This window comes from Dryas octopetala, chromosome 1, assembly GCF_963921425.1.
Source record: "Dryas octopetala chromosome 1, drDryOcto1.1, whole genome shotgun sequence".
Lineage (NCBI taxonomy): Eukaryota > Viridiplantae > Streptophyta > Magnoliopsida > Rosales > Rosaceae > Dryas > Dryas octopetala.
Window position 1 is genome coordinate 22,328,283 of NC_141366.1, and position 16,477 is coordinate 22,344,759.

A 16,477-nucleotide genomic window follows, 5' to 3' on the forward strand; every position below is an offset into this window, starting at 1 on the left:
GCAGATGAGTGCCGAACGAAACAGCCCAATTCGGCACTGGTCCGCCAAACCTGCCGAATTTTTTAATGGTGTTCGGAGGGGAGGAGAGAGAGGGAGGGTGGTGCTGCGGAAGAAGAGAGAGATATGAGGGTGGTGCTGCGGGGAGGAGAGAGAGAGGTCGGTGCTGCGGGGAGGAGAGAGAAAGGGAAGTGGTCGGTGAGGGAAGGAAAGAGGGAGGGAGGTGGTCGGGTGAGGGAGGGGAAGGGGCTGTGTGTTTTTTTTTTTGTATGAGTTGATGGGGTGTGGTGGGTGAAGGGGTGTGTTGTGAGATATTTTGTAAAATGTATAAAATAGGGGTATTAGGGTAATTAGAGGGGTGTGTTAAAAAAAAAATTTTAAATTTTAGGAGAAGATAGGAGGTGTGTAGAAAAAAAGTGTGTGCAAAAAGAAAAAAAAAAAGGTGTGCAAATAGCAGTCCTAAAATAAGATAGGAAATGTGATAATGACTTATTTATAATTTTGAAACGTTTTATTAACTTATTTGTAATTATCAATACGATTTTTCGTCTAAACGAATCCACTGCACTTTTACTAGGTAGCCCAACCAAAAACAGAGAATTCGGAGCAATGGAGAAAGCAGAAGAACACAACTGGAGCGAGGCAGTGGAAGACCTTGTAACAGCAGGGGACACCGACGCAGCAGTAGCTCTTCTCGAATCGGTGGTCTCGAATCTTGAGACCCAAGACTCGTCGGAGTCGGATTCCCAGTTGGGTTCTGCTCTGTGCGACTTGGCCAAGCTCTATTCCTCCAAAGGCTTCTCTCTCAAAGCCGATCACCTTCGCTCTCGCGCTTCCCTCATAAAACTTCGTCCTCCTCCGCACTCTTCCTCTTCTGGGTACCCACTCTCTTTCTTTTACATTTTCTTTAATTGCTTGTTTGGTTGCCAAGTATGAGTGGAAAAGAGAAAGATATATGTTAAAATTTGATTTTGAATTGATTCAGTGTTGCAACAGAGATTGTAAAGGAGGAGAAGCAGAGCTTGTTGCCCAATCAAACTCCACCTAGAAAGAATTCAACGGATGGTGCTTTTCTTTTTCCTTCTTTTCTGTTTAAATTTACATATGCAAATGTCTGAAGCATCATAGTGTAGTTAATCATTTTTAAAAGTCTTTAAAATAATTGCAATGGTGATTATAGGCCAATACTTAAATGGGTTTCTTCTATTTGTTAAGGACATCTTGAAAACTCCACAAAATCGCGGGATGATTCTTCTCCTTGCAATGGGTCTTCGGATGATGGTACGTCTCTATTGCCCTTTAGATTTCAATTTACATGAATGGCATTCATACTTCTTGTTGTTTGATCATTCTGACTCTGTGGAACAGCTAAATTGGAGTTTTAAGACTCAAATGCTTAAATTTAGAATTCTTGGAGCTAATTCTTCCATGGCAATGTCTTGCTTTTGTACTTATTAACTGCGCTGAGCAACAATCTAATATAGTATGGAATTAAGTTTTTAATTTAAAAGGGTTTGTTTCATTCTAACTTCAGCCATTTCCCCTCATCCCTTTTGTTTCTCCTGCTCTTCCTCCAACTAAACATCACCTTGAAATTTTTGGCATGCTGAGGTTTGTTGCACTGAAAAATTATATTTCATGGAACTCTTTCTAATTGCCAAAACTGCATCTTTGTTTGAACAATGCATGGTTTTGTCCATGTTAGAGTATTCTAAATGGCATCGTCTATTACAATATGTGTGCAAGTTATAACTTTGGAAACTGTTTAGTATAGTCTTGCAGAAATTACATCATATGTGCTTTCTAGGAACTAGTTGGTATCCAAAATTAAATTTTGACAATTAATGAGATGCAATCAAATTTTACTAAATACGAGTCCAAACATGAAGTGTCTTAAAGCACGTGAAAAGAAAACAATGAACCCAGTGTTTCCAGATAAGCTTGTGGCATACTATCTGGAAGTCATGGTAAATATGGAAGTTGGCTAAATTCACTGTTTTTTCCTTTTATGAGAAGAAACACAAATTTTATTAAGAAGTCCAAAACTATATAAGCAGTGGACCAGAGGTCCACCTAAAATATTCTGCTAAGCTAGAAAATAATAAAGCAAAGAATCAGCAAAGAGTTTCCTAACTGAAACTAACACACAGCTACCCTCTGATCTAGATAAATAGCAGAGAAAAATCTCTAAATTCTGCTATGACTGAAGCCCAAAGAGCTGCCCAAAACCTGACTTTCTCCCACAGCTCCTCTACTCCAACTCCCTAATAAACATCAAAGATCCTTTGACTTCTTTCCACCCACAGGACCAAAAAACTGCAAGCATCATACAGGCCCATATGACTTTAGTTTTCTTCCCTTTCCCCAATAGACAGTGTTGGTCACTTAGCAAGGCAAAGCAGTCTTTAGGAATTACCCAACCTGAGCCGACCCCCAACAATAATCTGTGTCACAACTGAAGAGCAATGGGACAAAAACGAAACACATGATTACCACTTTCCCCTCCCTTTTCACACAAAATACACCAGTTTGGAGAAAGGTACACATGGGGCCTTCTTCTTTGAATTAAATATCAGGTATTAGCTCTCCCATGTGCTACTAGCCTACAATCCAATCCAAGACCTTCACCTTTGGTGGGACTTTTGATTTCCAAATCTGCGTGTAAGGTTGGTGGGAAATGGTGCCAGCAGTTTCTTATCACTCAAACACCTGCCTTAAGAATTGCATGAGAATTCCCTTGAAGATTCCAGTCTGCACTTTCTTATCAGTCCTATTTGGAAATAAAAGCACCCTTTTCAGCACCAGCAACAGTGCTGACACCTCCCCCAATTCCTCTCATTCAAATTTCTTTTAAACCCAAGATCCCAAGAATAGGGGTACAAGGATGAATCCACCACTTGAAATAGGAGCATTGTGAAATCTGGAAAGCACTTCCAATCTAGGAAACAAGGATGCCCTGGATTGCTCCTCAATCCCAACATCCTCCCAAAACTTTACTTTCTCCCCATTCCCCACAGCGCATTTGCAGTAGCTTATGAAAATTTCAAATCCTTTGGAAACATCCTTCCATGGGTGTCCACTTGAACCCCTAACAACTACTCTTGCATCCCATCTGTTAATGGTCAAACTGTACATACTTTTCATCACCGAATGCCACAAATCCTCAACTTCCAAAGCAAATCTCCAGAGCCATTTACCTAACAGAGCTCTGTTTTTTACGACCAAGTTACCAATTCCCACCCCTCCATTTCTCTTTAGTTTGAGACACCAAAGCCCAATTGACTAGATGCTCTTTCCTCCCCTCCTTTACCCTCCCCACATGAAACCCCTCGTCAACTTCTCCAACTTAGCTACTCCACAATGGATAAAACAAGGACAAATAATAGGTCAGTACACTAAAGCCTTCTTCCAGCTTTGCAGTCTCTTCTCCACTACTGGATTCCAAAAGTTCACAGAACCAAGGTTACCTCGCTATGAAAGGTCCAAGTCTTTCATTGGCCACCCCCACTCCACAACCCAAAGAATCAGCCAACTACTTAACCTTATTCTCTTCTGCATTGATGCCCACCAAGGAGCACTTGGCTCTTTTATTTTTAAACTGGACAGAACACAGAAAGCATCCAGAACTGCCAATAAATTAGGCCACAACTGTTTATTCAAGAAAAAGATTGTTTCATCTGCAAATTGGAGTCCGAGATGTGTGATTTCCACCCTTCCTTGGCCCACTTGCAGCCCCTCAATTAGACAATTTTCTTAGGAACAACAATGTGTAGAAAATAGTATAATTAAAAGGATATGGGAATTATCAAGAAAGAGAACAATGCTAATGCAATATAATATCCTTGATCTATCAATCAACTCATTCCACCTTTTGTTGAATTGGAGAATTAATTGAAGTTTCTTCGTCTGTGGGTATTAAAAGAATATCAGTGTATTACTGTATTGTATAAGTTCTTATTTTTTGTTCAGGAGGGCAGGTCAATCTCTTTTTACATTGAGGCATCCCTTTATATATATATTTCTTTAGTTTTTTTTTTCAGACTGTGATATTCCAAATCACTCGTCAACTGTGTGTTGGAAGATCTTGGGGTATACATGTAGGTGCAGAGAACTTAATTGTCAACTCCTGGCTAGCCTTTTAGGGTGAGCAATCTCTCATTACATAAGGTATCAGAGTCAACTTGGTCCATTGTGCAAGGACATTTTGGGGTTGGCCGAGTTGTTTGTGATATTTGGGATTGACCATGAGCCTATTGTGGTTAAGTCTTAAGGGCATGTTTACTAACCATGAATGGGAATGATTCCCATTCCTGTGTTTACTAACATTTGGGAATCATTCCCATTCCCATTCCTTTGTTTACTAACATATGGGAATCATTCCCATTCCCATGCCTAGGTTTACTAACATGTGGATCCATTCTTGTTAAGGGCACTATTTTGTGATAACCAAAGCCAGTCCCACATCAACTGTGCGTTGGGATGAACTTGGGATATATATGTATGTCTAGGAACTCTATTCAATTGTCAACTTCTAGATAGCCCTTTTGGGTGACGATCTGTTGTTACAGAGATATAATTGAGAGGATTATGATGCACATGCTATGTCAAAATATGATTACATGAATTTAAATAATAAAACTATGCATTAATCTGAGGTTCTCTCTGGTATTCCTAAAAATGTTACTATAACTTCTATTATCATGTCTGTGGATATTTATGTTTTCTGTTCTTTTATTTCCACACCTAGCCCATACCATTTTGCTTCCTCCTATTTCCAAGTTATTAGAGTATGATTATATTTATTTCTACTTGTCACTTTTGTAACTACAGATTGGGAAGCTATTGCAGACCGCACACCTGATGACTTACTCTCCTCACAATCTTTGCCTGGAGTTTCAAAACTTTCTTTGGAAGATACCAAAGTTCAAACCCCGAAGCGGCGTGGAAGAGGAACATTTTCATATAAGAAACATGAACTGTACAGTGATCAAATATCTGATAAGTTAATTACTGATAACACAGAGGATGAAAATGTAAGCCATGATTTAGAGGGGGATGCAGAAATAAAAAAATGTAAGTTATATATATATATATATATATATATATATTTCCACATTTCAAGTCTACACAGTCAATATACTTAGCTTGTATGGTCATATTTACGTTCTTTTGTTTTAATATGATTAAACTTACTTTGGTGTTGCTTGGTTTTTGTTAATTGACCAAAGCAAATCTGTTAGTTCCATATAATCTGCACATTGGTTGAACATGAAAGAACTTCTATTCAATTTTTAATTAAATTAGTTAGTTAATTATATAAAGAATCTAGCTAATTTTGTTCATAAGCTTCATCGAACAGCATCTAGATCTTTCTAGTCTTTATGTATATGAATTTTATCTTGGGTAGCATGCAGGATCTAATGATTTGTTGCTGTGAATTCAGCAAAATATGGTACACGTCATGTTCTTGTTCTTGCTGACTTTCCACCCAGTACTAGGACAATAGAGTTGGAGAAGCTTTTTGAGGATTTCAATGATCGTGGAGTTGTTATTCGCTGGGTCAATGATACGGTTGCACTTGCAGTTTTCCGAACACCATCTATTGGTATTTACATATTTGAGTTTTTCAACCTAGTAACTTTGGACTTTATGTGATAAATGAAATATTGCCCTTGATTCCAAATTAGATGTGGCTTTATCTGATATTCTAGTGTTGCTACATATTGATGATGCTGTCATGCTGTATTATGATGTCTTACCAAAAACAATACTTCTTTGTACTTCATGGACATAAACCAATTATTGATAATTTCATTTTTGTTGTTTTTGGCTGAGCGAGAACTTATAACACCTAGATTTAGCCAGGGGTGTTTACCAGGCGCAGCTGTGTGTCTGATTTGATTCCATTGGAGCAGAAGAGGGATATTGAGTATGATAAATTTGTTTTCACCACCTGCTTTCACATGGTAAAATAGTATGGCAACACTTTTGGTGTCCTTGAAAAATGCTCAAGAAGTTTCTTACTTTTGGAAATTTGAGCTACAAATAGGAGATAAGAGTTGTAAAATGCTATTACAAAACTGTTAGAATATAAAATAGTTGTTAGCGGCATTGTAACAGCTTAAGCTTTTAGAAACAATGACTTGGCATCATAGCATGAGATCTTGAGTTTGAATCCCTATAATGGCTACCTCTCAATATAAGTTGAATTCTAGATGTGCCTTCTAGTGGTTGGGAGAATCCCATGTATGAGCGGAAGTGTTAGAATATAAAATGATTGTTGGCTCACATTCTAATAGCTTAAGCTTATGGGAATAGTGGTAAACCAACGATACTTAACAATAACAATGCACCTAAGGCATATGCAACTTAAGATGTGGTCTCAATTACTTTTAACATATTTAGGGCTGATTATACTAAATTCATGGAAAATTCCTTTTAAGTATAAGAATTAGTAAAAACGGAAATGAGTGGAAAAATGCTTCCTATTCCATCTTAAAAATAGAAGCTAGATGGAAGAAAAGGGATGTAGAGAGAGATAATGATGTAGGACAGGTCAGGAGATGTTGCCTATGTATGCTTGTGTGGCATGTTGGGTGCATAAAGATAGGGCGTGAAAGGATCAGTTAAAAATAGCAACAAAAAAAAGGGAGAAATAGTTTTCTGGAATTTCTGGATTGGCAGCAATACTTTGGGTTTTTGGGGCTGATTTTTTGGAGGTTATTTAAGAGTTGATGGTTATGGAAATATTTGGTGTTTTAGGGTTGTATTTGGGAAGGAAAAGGGATCTGAGTTGGGATAGCAAACAAATTATTGGGGCACATGAACAATAACAAGAAAGATAAAGGGAGGAGAAAAAACCCTGGCACATATGCCTTCCAGAAATAAAGAAACTCAATTTCATTAATCAAACCCTATTCACTGTAGCATTGTATAGCTATTATAAACTCTCTTTTTCCTAATAGGAATAGGACAAGGACTAAAACTGCTAATTGGCTTGGAAAGGCTAAGATTTCTTAAACGGTGGAGTTTTCATGAAGCAAATTCGCTATGATGATGAAGCAAATTTGTTAAGTTTACTTTATTGTAGGTTCTTTTGCTCCACTTTCGTTTTGCCATTTTTTTGATGGCTGTAATATGGGTTGCTGTCAACCAAGAGATTTGAACTGGATTTAAATTCTATGAGTTTATGGCTCCCTGAGTCTCTTGTCACACTTTTTACAAGATGAAGGTCATATCATCCTTAAAATGAACGAAGATTATGGAACAGTAGATGTTTCTCACTGTAGTTGCCCTTGACTGGGACATCCTTTTTTCTTTTTGGTTTGGCAGTTGGACTACCTTGAAGCATTATTTGCTGAGCTTATTCAAGCATTGTTGTGATTCATTGTCCGTTTTTGAGTTTCTGCTTCATTATTTTAATTAATTAACGATATCTAATTTTTGATGCAGCACTTGAGGCTCGTAATCACATTCGATGTCCTATAACAATGCGAGTGCTTGATGAGGATGATACCCTTCTGAGCTCAATTTCACCAAAAGGTAAATTAAGCTACTAAATTTTTACCTTGTACTCTTAAATGCTTTCATGCAACATACAGCCACAGAGGCCAGTAACTTTCTTTCTCCAGAATCTACAGTTATTTTTTGCCTAGTCAATTAAACTCGAATCTGACGAGTTCAAATAGGTACTTGAAGGGATCTATCTCCATGAAATGTTGTTGAAATTTTTTAAAATTAGCTGATGTACTTTTACCCAACAAATATAAATAAAAGGCCCAAAACTTTTTTCTTTACTTTTCTTAAATTTTTTCATCACTACTTCCACTGTTATGCCATTTGGAAGAGAAGCTTTGCTGCATGTGTGGAAGAGATCTGAGGGTCACCCATAATCTAAAGTTTAAATTGTAAAGCACGTAAGAGATGAGGGTATGACAAAGGCATTTTGAAATTTGGGAATAAGGTGATGAACGTGGTGCCAACATCAAGGGTGGTCTGACTTGTGGCAATATACGCATGTTGCTATTGGAGGAAACAAGTATATAAGAGAGCAATTTTAGGTAAAATTGATAAGCCCTTTCCTCTCATAGAAAGAGCCAGTCTAATAGCCGTGAAATTGAATTTGGTATAGCCTTGTGGCCTCCACTGGTTAGGAAACTCTTCAATGATAGTAAGGGTAGCCTGTTGTTTTGCTTAAGTAGCAGGAATTTTGTATTGATTAAATTTCGAGGTTTGGACATACTTTATACCAAAATTTGGATCAACCGCTTTGTGCTACTAGTGTGACCTGAAATAAAAGAACACAACCATACTATGATTTTGATACTCACACATTGTATTATTCATTATTAGATCTGGAACCTCCTCGGCAAAGACCTAAGACATCAGCAAGAACTGCCCAGAGGCTCATTGCGCATGGAATGGGACTGAAATTACCTTCCACCGCCTTTGGGTCTAGGGAATTGAGAAAACAGGAAGATGATCGAAGGAGCCGCATAGTCACGAGGCAAAAACTGAAAGATGATGCTTGGGGTACGGATGAAAGTTAAGGTACATAGGGACACTGAAATTACCTTCCTTCCCCTGAATGACTTTTGAGTGTAAAAGGTCTCTTGTATGCTCTTCTAAGCACGGATATTTATTTCAATAGTAGAAAAAATTTGAGTTGCCTGCTTATTTTCCTTGAGCTACTTGATATTGATGATTAGATACATAGGTTTCAGAATGCATGGTGCAGGATTTGACTTGAGAATTTGCATCTCAACCTTTAGATTGGATATAGATAGATGAAATGCATAGTGAATGAGAATGGGTGGGATGTATTAATTTCAACTGTTTATATCTATTATGTGAGTGCTTGTCTGTATATACTTTTGAGGGCTACCATCTGCACTCCCATTTTCTTCTCACTACACACCCCTTTCTCATTACACACCCTCTTCCTAACATTTCCTTAAAACCCACACCTATACCAAAAAAAAAAATAAAACAAGAGAGCTCAGACCAACCCCCTCTGCAGCCAGCTGCCGGAGCCGGAGGTGCGCCTCCTATCTTCTCTTTCTTTCCCTCCATCTCTCATGCCGGCCTCCCCTTCTGTCTGGTCGAGAAGGTGTGAAAGAGAGAGGAGGAAGGAAGAGAGAGAAAGAGAGAGAAGGGAGAGAGGGAAAGAGGAGAGTGATAGGGAGAAGGAAAGAGAGAAAGGGGGTGAGAGACATCGGCAGCGAGCTCGATGGCAGCAGGAGGGAGCGAGCTCGATGGTTGCTTTTTTTTTTTTTTTATAAATATTGTCCTAACTCCTATATGGTCTTTTTAATTTGGGGTAAATCTGTTATTTCACAAATTGATTAAGATGGGTGTGTAGTGAGAGAATATAAGGTGTGCAAATAGCAGACCTCATACTTTTTTTCTTCGTAGATTGTTTGGACAAAGGGGAAGGGAGGTTAATTTCCAATTCTTTTTGTATTTGGATTCTTGCTTGGTTTTAAAATCAAGGGATTTGAATTTAGTTCCAGTATAAAGAATCATAGTAAGTTAACTGAAAATTTGGGGATTGTGAGACAAAGAATAGCTTTTGAAAGCTTACTCATTCCACCGAAAGCCATTTCATGTGAAAATTATTTTTCAAATAAAACTTATGTAATCATTTCAAATTTAGGGTAATTAGTAGATCACACCATTGTGACGCATGATATTTTAATTTGTTATTTGATATTTGGGTTCCATTTGAGGTTTATATTGTAATCTTTAGACTTTTAAGGCTTAAATAGTTAAATCCTATTCTCTAAACCACACTTTAATGTTTGTCATAACTATATACTAAACAAATAAAAAATGCATACGAACTCTGGGTTAGTACTTAAAAAAATTATTTACTGCTATTTTATTGAAAAAATGGCTTCATTTAGTACTTAATCCAAATTTTCACAAACTTTTGGTTTAGCCGAAAAGCCTTCTTGACAATTTGTCGCATTATGCCAGTAGGTGCTCTAATGTATTATGCACAATCCTTTGTTGACCGTTCAAACAGATATGTAAGATTAAAAATAGTAATAATAAAGAACAAGGGAATTCATGAACGTTTGCTCTCCTTAATAATACAATATAGTTAATTTCTTAGATAACTGCTAACTGTCTTTTATTTTTTATCTTCTTCGATTCTTTTTTTTTTTTTTTCTTTCTTCTGCTTATTTTGTAGTGTAGTTGCATGATTTGAGCTGAAAATTTTTCAAATTTCTCTTTAAAATTTATTTTTGTAAAAAAGTCAACTGAATCGAAAATCATTGAGTAATCTAATTATTATCAAAGAAATAAACGATTTTGAAATGATTGATTTTTTGCAAAGATTACATTTAAAGAGTGATTACAAAATGAACAATTTTGATTAAGAAGTTAGATTATACAGCGTATTGAGTAAATAAAGAGAGTAAAAGGAGAAGGTAAAAATAAGAAGACAAAAGTCTAGTTAATTCGAAGTTTCTATGTGTTAAAGAGAAATTAGACTCCGCACGCAAAAACTGAAATCTTGAAATACTAATAATCAGTGAAGCAGAAGCCAGAAATTTCTTTCTAATTAATAATATCCCCATATGTATAATTTTAAAATGATGCAGTATCTGAAATTCTGAAAACATTCTTATATGATTTGGAATTATATGCATTTTAATATTTCAGATATATGAGATGCTCCTCAGTCAAAGTAAACTATGAATAAATATGGTATGATTATGTTTTTCCTAACTGACTCTATGGATCATGGGGTTGATGGTGGCAGTTTTGGCACGTTTATTGGCTAGTCAAAGTGAAGCTATGTAGGGGCCCCAAATGTTTTTTGGTTTGCTAAGAAAATGTTCTTCTAGTTGTTCAAACTAGAATCCATATATATCTGATTTTCTATTTAATTTGAATATTGTATAATTTTATGAATTTACAGGGTGAAATGCAGGAAGTTAAAATGAAACGTCAAAAGCTTGCCTTTGTGTTTTTTTTTTTTTTTTTTTTTTTTTTTTTTTTTGCCAAACTAAAACATCAGCAGATAAAAATCAACAGAGCCTCATTGAATTGTCTTTAGACACAAATGTGTGATTTCAAATATTGAAATTTTGGTCATGTCTATATTTAAATTGGTTGCATGTAATAATGTTTTAACCCGATTTGCTCCCCCAACTTAGGTGATTTCAGGTCGTTGGATGGATCACAAGATCAAACTACACCATGATTCAGATGACAATATCCAAAGAAATTTGGATACTGTTTGTAAATATACATATATATATATAGGGCCATTCCAATAAGGGATCTCTCATTTAGTGTTAAATGAGGGATCACCTTATGGGGCCCACACGAGTCGTTTTGTGTTAATCCAAATCGTCCATTTTTTGCATCTCCATTGATAGATCATCCTTACAAAAAATCAGCCAAATTGGTAATCATTTACCCGTTCGATTAAGCGGTCAAAGTTTAGGTGTTTATAAAGGAATTTATTGTTTGTCCATTTGTTTTAAACTTTGACCGCTTAAATAAACGGCTAAACGATTTATGATTTGGCTGATTTTTTGCAGAGATGATCTATCAATGGAGATGTAAAACATGGACGGTTCGGATTAACACAAAACGACTCGTGTGGGCCACACAGGGTGATCCCTCATTTAACACTAAATGAGGGATCCCTTATTGGAAGGGCCCTGTATATATATGTCTCTTTCATTGAAGAATTCTTTAAATAAGCTTATTTAAAGGATCTCATATATATTGAAAAAAGATCATTGTAATTTATTATAATTCGTTGGTGAGTGGTTAAGTGAGCGGAGAATTACTTACTCTATGGTGAGCGAGTTATCATTACTACGTATATATATATATATATATATATATAGGAGTGCTCTAAAACTAACTAGTTAGCAAGTTAATACGAAGCTAACTATACTTTTGGGACCACCACATAACTAATCTCATAATCTGAACCATCAATTATTTAGGTCATACTTAAAATATCATTATTGCAAAAAATCAACTAAATCGAAAATTATTTAGTCATCTAATTGAGATTAAATAAATAGACGATCAGTGTTTTCGATAAAAGCATATAAATAGTTATAATAATCAAATGATTAAATGACTTCCGATTTTGGAGATTTTTTACAAGAATGATCTTTGAAGTATGGTCTAAAAAATTGACGGTTCGGATTTTGAGATTACATTATGCGGTAAACCCAACATGGTGATTAGTTTTGTATTAACTTAATGACTATCTCAAATTTAATTTAGAAAAATTGAAGAGATAATGAAGATTTGGTTCGACTCCGTACGTAGATATTAAGTGGCCAACCTTCCCCTCGTGGGAAGTCCTTTGTATTTTTTGTTTTTGCTAAAGAAAGAAAATTGAAAAGTAAAACCCGTACTATAAACATTTGGAAATTGTTGATTGTGTTATTTCATTTTTTTTTTTTGTTTGTAATTTTTTTTTCGGTAAGTGTGATTCTGCTATGTATAGAGTATTGCGCGCTATGCACTCACATAAATGTAGTACTCGTTGCCATGCATGATTGCTTAAACATAAAATTTCCCGTAACATGGTTGTCTTGCCTATTGTTTTGTAATGGACAAAAGAGTAATGTAAGATATATTGACAAATGAGATTCTCCAAACATATAATCAGAGACATGCATGGCCAAAAAAAAAAAAAAACATATAATCACAGACTCTGCATCTAGAAGGACAAAAGACTAGCTGACCAAGTCTGCCATTCTTGATTGGTTTCTGTATTTTCTGTTAATTAATTCATGTGTAATGACATTGCTAGCCATGCATCTTCCTAGCTAGGAAAGGAATATTCGTGGACCAACCGAAACAGTTTTTGATTGATATTGTGCTTAATTATATGACAACATTGAAAGAAATTTTATTCTTAATTATCGTAATTTTAACTAATTTCTTCACTCACCTAGACCTTTTGATCTAATTGGAGGGGCTTATATGACAAAATTGACTTCCTAAACTTCAGATGTACACATAATTCAATTCAATCTCGAAACTCTAGACTGAACAAGTCAGGTTGAGCTCATTCTAGATAATGAACTTTTTTCGTTCCTTTTCCTATGAAGACTATTTTGGGTAATGGATACCACACTCTCCACGTCTAACTGAACTCAATTCCAGACCACAAAGCCTTTTTTTTTTTTTTAGAGGAAACTGTGGACTACAAAGCCTTGGAAACAAACAAAAAAGAATATAAACATATTCTATGTTTTTTTTCAAACAAACAAAAAGAATATGTTGACCAACAAAAGCAAATAAGAAGATGTTAACTAAAATACATCACAATATAATTGTTATGATTTTGATTTTATATTTTAAAAAATTATTATAATTTTAATTATGTATTTTAAAAACTGTTAGTACTTTAAAGACAAATATACGTAACGATTTAATAAATAAAAATACTAACATTTTCTTAAATTGCAATGTTTTGTATTATTGAATATGTTATATTTAACTTAGAACAACTAAAAGTATAATAAAAAAAAGTAAAATTAACTCAAACTACATAGATGAAAATTGAAATTTAACCTATTATCATTTGGTGGGACCAAAGTTGGTCAACCACGGCAAAATTAAACAAGTTGGAATTGGTATGATAAGAATAGTATAGCAGCCTGTAAATTGCAGTACAAGTGGGATAATTAATAATTTTCTTCAGATCCACAGTGCCACCTGCAAAATTGCCGGCTTCAATCCCCTTCATATATATACATGGCGGTATGGCCCATATGGGTCATAATAATCTGACGGGACTATTAAGAAAATTAATGGACCACTAAATTATGTGCACCAAGTGGAGGTTGGTGAGTAACTGCAACAAAAATTCATGTAAATCTCATTTGTAATCTTCTCCTGCTCGTGAGCTGACCATTGACCACCCTAACAGGAAAGTACGACTGGTAAAACCGACCTTTGAATAATAAACAAAAACAAAATTTATCTAAAATATTCAGTTGCTTACTGTCATTAATTTGCATTATTTCTCTTCAATTCTTTCAAACTTACACAAAATCAAGGCGCTTTCTCTTACCAGTACTACTACAAATCAAAAACTCTCCTCCTTTCCTTTCCACCTTGATTCTCTCTCTCTCTCTCTCTCTCTCTCTCTCTCTCTCTCTCTCTCTCTCTCTCTCTCTCTCTCTCTCTCTCTCTCTCTCTCTCTAACTCGCACAGACACAGGAGTTTTATATACATTAATAGTACTAGTTTCATTTTGATAAGTGTTGGACTTGAATATTTGGTTTCAATGGCAGAAATTGAAATACCAGAGTATTTCATATGCCCCATTTCGCTTCAGATCATGAAAGACCCGGTAACGGTGGTGACAGGCATCACCTACGACCGCAAAAGCATCGAGCAGTGGCTCTTCATGACCAAGGACGACACCATGCTGACGTGTCCAGTTACAAACCAGCCCTTACAAAGAGACAACAATAATATTGAGTCCATCGTGACACCCAATCACACCCTCCGGAGGCTAATCCAGCAATGGTGCACTCAAAACCTTGATTGCCCGATACCAAACCCATCGGAATATTCTCATACTCTCAACAAAATTTGTGTACTTAAACTGGTCCGAGATCTCGGGGTTTCTCATTTGCAGGGAAAGGCTTTGAAGAAGATGGAAGCCCTTGTAACAGAGAATGAAGGGAACAAGAGGCTCATGGCAGAAGCAGGTGTTGCCAAGGCTATGGTTTTGTTCATCACAACATGTTTCAACCGAGGCGAAACAAATAACGGTCTTGTGGAAGCTCTGAGAATTTTGCGTCATGTTTGGAGTGTCGTTCATGATGATGAAATTAAGCCTCTCGTTAATGAAAACATCCACTTTTTCGAATCTTTGATGTGGGTTTTAGGGTTTGATCATCGCAAGACGGATAACCATCTTCTTGCCAGAACCGAGGCAATAATGGTGTTGAAGAAGACGATACAAGTCGTAAATTCGAGTCAGCTGGAGCTGTTAAAGTTCGAGTTTTTTAAGAATATTATAATGGTGTTGGAAGAGAAATCAATATTCCCACAAAAAGCTGTCAAATCTGCTCTGCATGTTCTCATAGAATCATGCTCCTGGGGGAGAAACAGAACCAAAATAGTGGAATCCGGTGCGGTCTTCCATCTCATCGAACTCGAACTACGAAAACCCGAAAAGAACATCACCGAGCTCATCTTCAATCTCTTGGCAAATTTATGTGGGTGTGCTGATGGGAGAGCTCAGCTCCTCAAGCATGGTGGAGGCATAGCCATGGTGTCTAAAAGAATCCTTAGGGTTTCGCCGGCAACAGATGATCGAGCACTTCACATCCTTTCGATGATCGCCAAGTTTTCTGGGACACATGAAGTTGTTCTGGAGATGCTACGGGTTGGAGCGGTGTCAAAGCTTTGCATGGTCATGCAAGCAGACTGTGCAGTCTATTTGAAGAAAAAGGTTAGAGGGATCTTGAGGTTGCACTCTAATGTGTGGAACAATTCACCTTGTATTGCTCTGTATCTACTAACAAGGCCTAGGTAACATTAATTTGCAATTTTGTTATACGACATTAAATTGCAACTTAATTTTATCTAAACAATCATTTTTTGGTTGGTATATATATAGACATTCTCAAAATTTTGTTCGAACTTATATTGTGTATACATAAATATGTTTTTAATTTGGTGAATTTCTTCAGAGGAGGGTTTTCCACATATACACAATTCTAATAATTGTGTGGTGAATTAAATTGGTGGATTGAATAAGGTAGTTTTATATATGTAGCTTTTATACACATATCTATTTTTATTTGGTTAATCTTGTCTGGCCAATATTATTCGTATAAGCATATTATTGCTTCACCGTAAATTTTGGAGCAATTGTTCTCTATATATATAGGAGGATTAAACAGTGGGACCTGTGGAGCAAAGCTTTAAATATTTATCGCTTGGAAATATTGGTGCGTACTTGTTTTCGACATTCCTACAGGTGGTTTCTGCAGTTTGGGGTTTGGAGACGAACAACTCTTATATATGTTAAACCTGAAAAATTGAGTGAAACCTGAAAAATCCTTAAGACTTATATATTCCTTCATCTTTTTTGTTTTTTCAAGAAAAAAACAACACACAATTGATGAAGATCAAGATGATCATTTGGAAACTTCTACATCAATGGATTCCAATGGGTGAGACAAGGAAAATGGAGCTTCAATAGGTAGAAATTACTACAATATATACAATGTGTTTAATTTATAGTTCACGCATTTTAAATTTAGAGAAAACAAAAATCATAGCAAGAGTAAGTTAATTAAGAAAATTAAAATTAAAAAACTTTAAAAAAGATGTAGCAAAATAATATATGCAAAAAAGAAGTAATGAATATGCGCTTTTTTTTTTTTTTTCTTTCCAACGGGCTTTTATGTTTGGATGCAGAATAGGTCGAGTTTTTGCCTAAAATGCTTTGGTTTCTATTGGA

General features: G+C 35.9%; 1 protein-coding gene and 1 pseudogene across 2 annotated transcripts; both read left to right on the plus strand.

The window, feature by feature from the left end:
* The first annotated feature begins 551 nt into the window (after positions 1 to 551).
* LOC147299172 (coiled-coil protein) lies at positions 552 to 10,994 on the plus strand. 2 transcript variants are annotated; one of them, XM_086256436.1, is made up of 8 exons: positions 552 to 875; positions 983 to 1,062; positions 1,213 to 1,278; positions 4,828 to 5,070; positions 5,441 to 5,602; positions 7,450 to 7,539; positions 8,350 to 8,547; positions 10,928 to 10,994. In XM_086256436.1, exons 1-7 carry the CDS (start codon positions 607 to 609, stop codon positions 8,544 to 8,546), a joined length of 1,107 nt encoding a protein of 368 aa, XP_086112562.1. In that variant the 5' UTR covers positions 552 to 606; the 3' UTR covers position 8,547; positions 10,928 to 10,994. The 2 variants fall into 2 exon arrangements, with proteins under 2 accessions (XP_086112562.1, XP_086112553.1); XM_086256427.1 differs by lacking the exon at positions 10,928 to 10,994 and having other exon boundaries at positions 8,350 to 8,986.
* Positions 10,995 to 14,240: 3,246 nt separating this feature from the next.
* On the plus strand, positions 14,241 to 15,544 carry LOC147299173 (E3 ubiquitin-protein ligase PUB24 pseudogene; annotated as a pseudogene).
* Positions 15,545 to 16,477: the final 933 nt, after the last annotated feature.